Genomic DNA, 3185 nt, shown 5'->3' with positions numbered 1-3185 from the left:
AGGGGAGCAAAGATCTTCCTGCCAGTGACACAGCAGAGCTGCGGGATCTCTTACCTCTGTCGCTTGAGTTCGTCCTCCTCAGCCCTCCTCTGGGTCTCCCTGGCGTCTGCAGCCACCTGGATATTGGTCACTAGCTGCGTGCCGTCATTGAGCAGCTTAGCTAGCCTCTGTGAACACAGCAAAACGACAGAGCAACCCACGTAGGCAAAGAGGCCCAATCCCCTTGCAATGGAGGACGACTTGGCTAGCATTTTTCAAGCCAGGGTGTCTAAAGTCTGGCTCCTACATCCATATTTAGGTACCTAAATACAAGTAGTCTGTGCACCTGCTGCTTCCACTGAAGAAGAAAAAAAGTTTCATTTCCCCTGGTGACTGTGGGTCTTCGAGAGGACTCCCAGCATGGACCCACATGCCCCACCCTCCTCCCTCACTAGGTCAGAGCCTCACAACAGATTCTCGATCTATAGGAAGGAAGCGAATGCGCCCAAGGCATGTGTGTCACCTGCAGGGCAGCTCTACGCAGGCAATCATCTCGAAGAATCATTGTTACCACCATGAGGCCCAGTTCTGCCCAGTGGGTTCTAGCTTCGCTACACCCTTAGTGCGATGAGCGAGTACCACACACCATGGTTGGTACTTGGAAGCTCAGTATAGTGGGAGTTTGCCTGGCTTTAGCTGCAGAGTTGGAAGTAGGAGGCTGTTTTCAGGAACTCCTAAAGGTGAATAGGTAGAAGAAGCTGGTGCTTCAGAAGCAACATTTTTCAGGAGCTTATGGTTGTAGATCTGCCTGGCACATGGACATGTTTTTCAAACATTAGTTCTCGCTATGTCAAAACACACAGGTCCATTGGTTTACTCTGGGCTGTGACATCACTGTCTGCCAGACTAGGAGTCCAGAGCCAGACGTGGGATTCAGGGGCCCTAAGCAACTTGCCCGTGTTGATCTCTATTGCCATAGCTGAGTTCTAACCTGTCTGCTTTCTTCTATCTGCTGGTGGCTCCGGCTCAGCTCTTCTGCCTCAGCCTTCTTCGCATCTGGATCTTCTCCGAGGGCCTCCCTGTGTGGGGACATGGGGAAGAGAAACACTTTAGTAACACGTCATCTTCCATAGCTTAAAGAGCTCCATGGAGCCATAGCACCTGGTTCTGTGATCCTGTAAGATCCCACAAGGGCGAATCAGCGCAGCGCTCGATGGAAGAGGGACCCAGACGCTCTCAGACTCTGACGGGAGATCACGGGGTCCCCCCATCGTGGCATGAGAGCTTAGCACTGACTACAGGGTTACTGCCATGGTGGAGCACGTCAGTGTCGGGTGCGGAGGCTCCTGCCTAGTCAGTTCCAGCGGATTGCTCTGTGTTTGGTTCCACATCTCGTTGGCAAGGCGGTTGGCAAGGATTGCAGAGGCGCACCGGCCCGTTGGGCCCAATGCAGAGAAGGCGGCTGGTCTTCTATTGGCCCCGTCCCCTAATTCTAAGGCTGCTGCTCCCACAGCCCGTGTCCCACGGACCGAGCAGTAACTTGGCTACAGGAGACACTAGCCCAGGGAGGGGGAAGCATCAGTCCCTCGGACAGGCCGGTCGGGCATCCAAGACCCACATTTGGGCCCCCAGGTTGCCCCCGTCCAACCCACTGAATTTCACACTGTCGGGGGGCGGTTGGGGGGCCCGGTTCAGGGTCGGGGGGGCGGTCGAGGGGGGCCGGTTCGGGGGCAGGGGGGGCGGTCAGGGGGGGCCGGATCGGGGTCCGGGGGGCGGTCGGGGGGGCCGGTTCAGGGGGGGCCGGTCGGGGGGGGCCGGTTCGGGGCAGGCGGGGGGGCCAGTTTGGGGGCAGGGGGGGCGGTCGGGGGGGCCGGTTCAGGGTCGGGGGGGCGGTCGAGGGGGGCCGGTTCGGGGGCAGGGGGGGCGGTCAGGGGGGGCCGGATCGGGGTCCGGGGGGCGGTCGGGGGGGCCGGTTCAAGGGGGGGCAGTCGGGGGGGGCCGGTTCGGGGCAGGCGGGGCGGTCGGGGGGGCCAGTTCGGGAGCAGGGGGGGCGGTCGGGGGGGGCCGGTTCGGGAGCAGGGGGGGCGGTCGGGGGGGGCCGGATCGGGGTCCGGGGGGCGGTCGGGGGGGCCGGTTCAGGGGGGGGCGGTCGGGGGGGGCCGGTTCGGGGCAGGCGGGGCGGTCGGGGGGGCCGGTTCGGGGGCAGGGGGGGCGGTCGGGGGGGGCGGTTCGGGGGCAGGGGGGGCGGTCAGGGGGAGCCGGTTCAGGGGGGGCGGTCGGGGGGGGCCGGTTCGGGGGGGGGCGGTCGGGGGGGGGCGGTTCGGGGCAGGCGGGGCGGTCGGGGGGGGGCTGGTTCGGGGGCAGGGGGGGCGGTCGGGGGGGGGCCGGTTCAGGGTCGGGGGGGCGGTCGAGGGGGGCCGGTTCGGGGGCAGGGGGGGCGGTCAGGGGGGGCCGGATCGGGGTCCGGGGGGCGGTCGGGGGGGCCGGTTCAGGGGGGGGCGGTCGGGGGGGGCCGGTTCGGGGCAGGCGGAGCGGTCGGGGGGGGCCGGTTCGGGAGCAGGGGGGGCGGTCGGGGGGGGCCGGTTCGGGGGCAGGGGGGGCGGTCAGGGGGGGCCGGATCGGGGTCCGGGGGGTCGGTCGGGGGGGCCGGTTCAGGGGGGGGCGGTCGGGGGGGGGCCGGTTCGGGGGCAGGGGGGGCCGGATCGGGGTCCGGGGGGGCAGGGAGGGGGTTGAGGGGGCCCGGTTCAGGGGGGCGGTCGGGGGGGCCCGGCCCCCCCCGCTCTCACCGGCACTTGGCCTCCAGCCGAGCCGCGATCCGCTCCTCCGGCTCCTCCGAGCTCAGCGCCGCCCGGCTCATGCCGCCCCCAGCCTGGCCCCGCCCGGCCCCGGCGTCGCTAAGCAACGCGGCGCGCGGCGTCGGGGGCGGAGCGCGAGCTCCGGCGGGGAGTGCGCTCCGGCCCCGCCCCCTGCGAACCCTCGCGCTCGGGCCCCGCCCCCTTCGACCCCGCCCGCTCCGGCCCGGTCCCCTGCAAACCCCCGCGCTCGGGCCCCGCCCCCCGCCAACCGTCGCTCAGGCTCCGCCCCCCGCCAACCCTCGCGCTCCGACCCCGCCCCCCGCCAACCCTCGCGCTCCGGCCCCGCCCCCTTCGAACCCGCGCTCGGCCCCGGCCCCGCCCTCTGCAAACCCGCCCCCAGCCTCCCTGCAG

The 3185-nt window shown here is 68.8% G+C and overlaps 1 protein-coding gene across 1 annotated transcript; it reads right to left on the bottom strand.

The window, feature by feature from the left end:
* Positions 1 to 26: 26 nt before the first annotated feature.
* Positions 27 to 2898, bottom strand: LOC135980608 (dynein regulatory complex protein 1-like). The gene is made up of 3 exons (XM_065580539.1): positions 2766 to 2898; positions 971 to 1058; positions 27 to 167 (listed from the first exon to the last, which is right to left on the bottom strand). Exons 1-3 carry the CDS (start codon positions 2834 to 2836, stop codon positions 51 to 53), a joined length of 276 nt encoding a protein of 91 aa, XP_065436611.1. The 5' UTR covers positions 2837 to 2898; the 3' UTR covers positions 27 to 50.
* Between the last annotated feature and the right edge of the window lie 287 nt (positions 2899 to 3185).

Source organism: Chrysemys picta, unplaced genomic scaffold, assembly GCF_011386835.1.
Source record: "Chrysemys picta bellii isolate R12L10 unplaced genomic scaffold, ASM1138683v2 scaf4974, whole genome shotgun sequence".
NCBI classification, from domain to species: Eukaryota; Metazoa; Chordata; order Testudines; family Emydidae; genus Chrysemys; species Chrysemys picta.
The sequence above is the reverse complement of the archived record's forward strand: the minus strand, read 5'-3'. Positions and strand labels throughout refer to the sequence as shown.

What these genes read in the sequence shown, in the direction of transcription:
- LOC135980608 (XM_065580539.1), bottom strand. Translation starts at nt 2,836, where the DNA reads ATGAGCCGGGCGGCGCTGAGCTCGGAGGAGCCGGAGGAGCGGATCGCG. An exon ending in CGGCTGGAGGCCAAGTGCCG is followed by an intron (nt 1,059 to 2,765) that starts GTGAGAGCGGGG and finishes GTCCCCACACAG; the next exon opens with GGAGGCCCTCGGAGAAGATC. An exon ending in AGATAGAAGAAAGCAGACAG is followed by an intron (nt 168 to 970) that starts GTTAGAACTCAG and finishes CTGTGTTCACAG; the next exon opens with AGGCTAGCTAAGCTGCTCAA.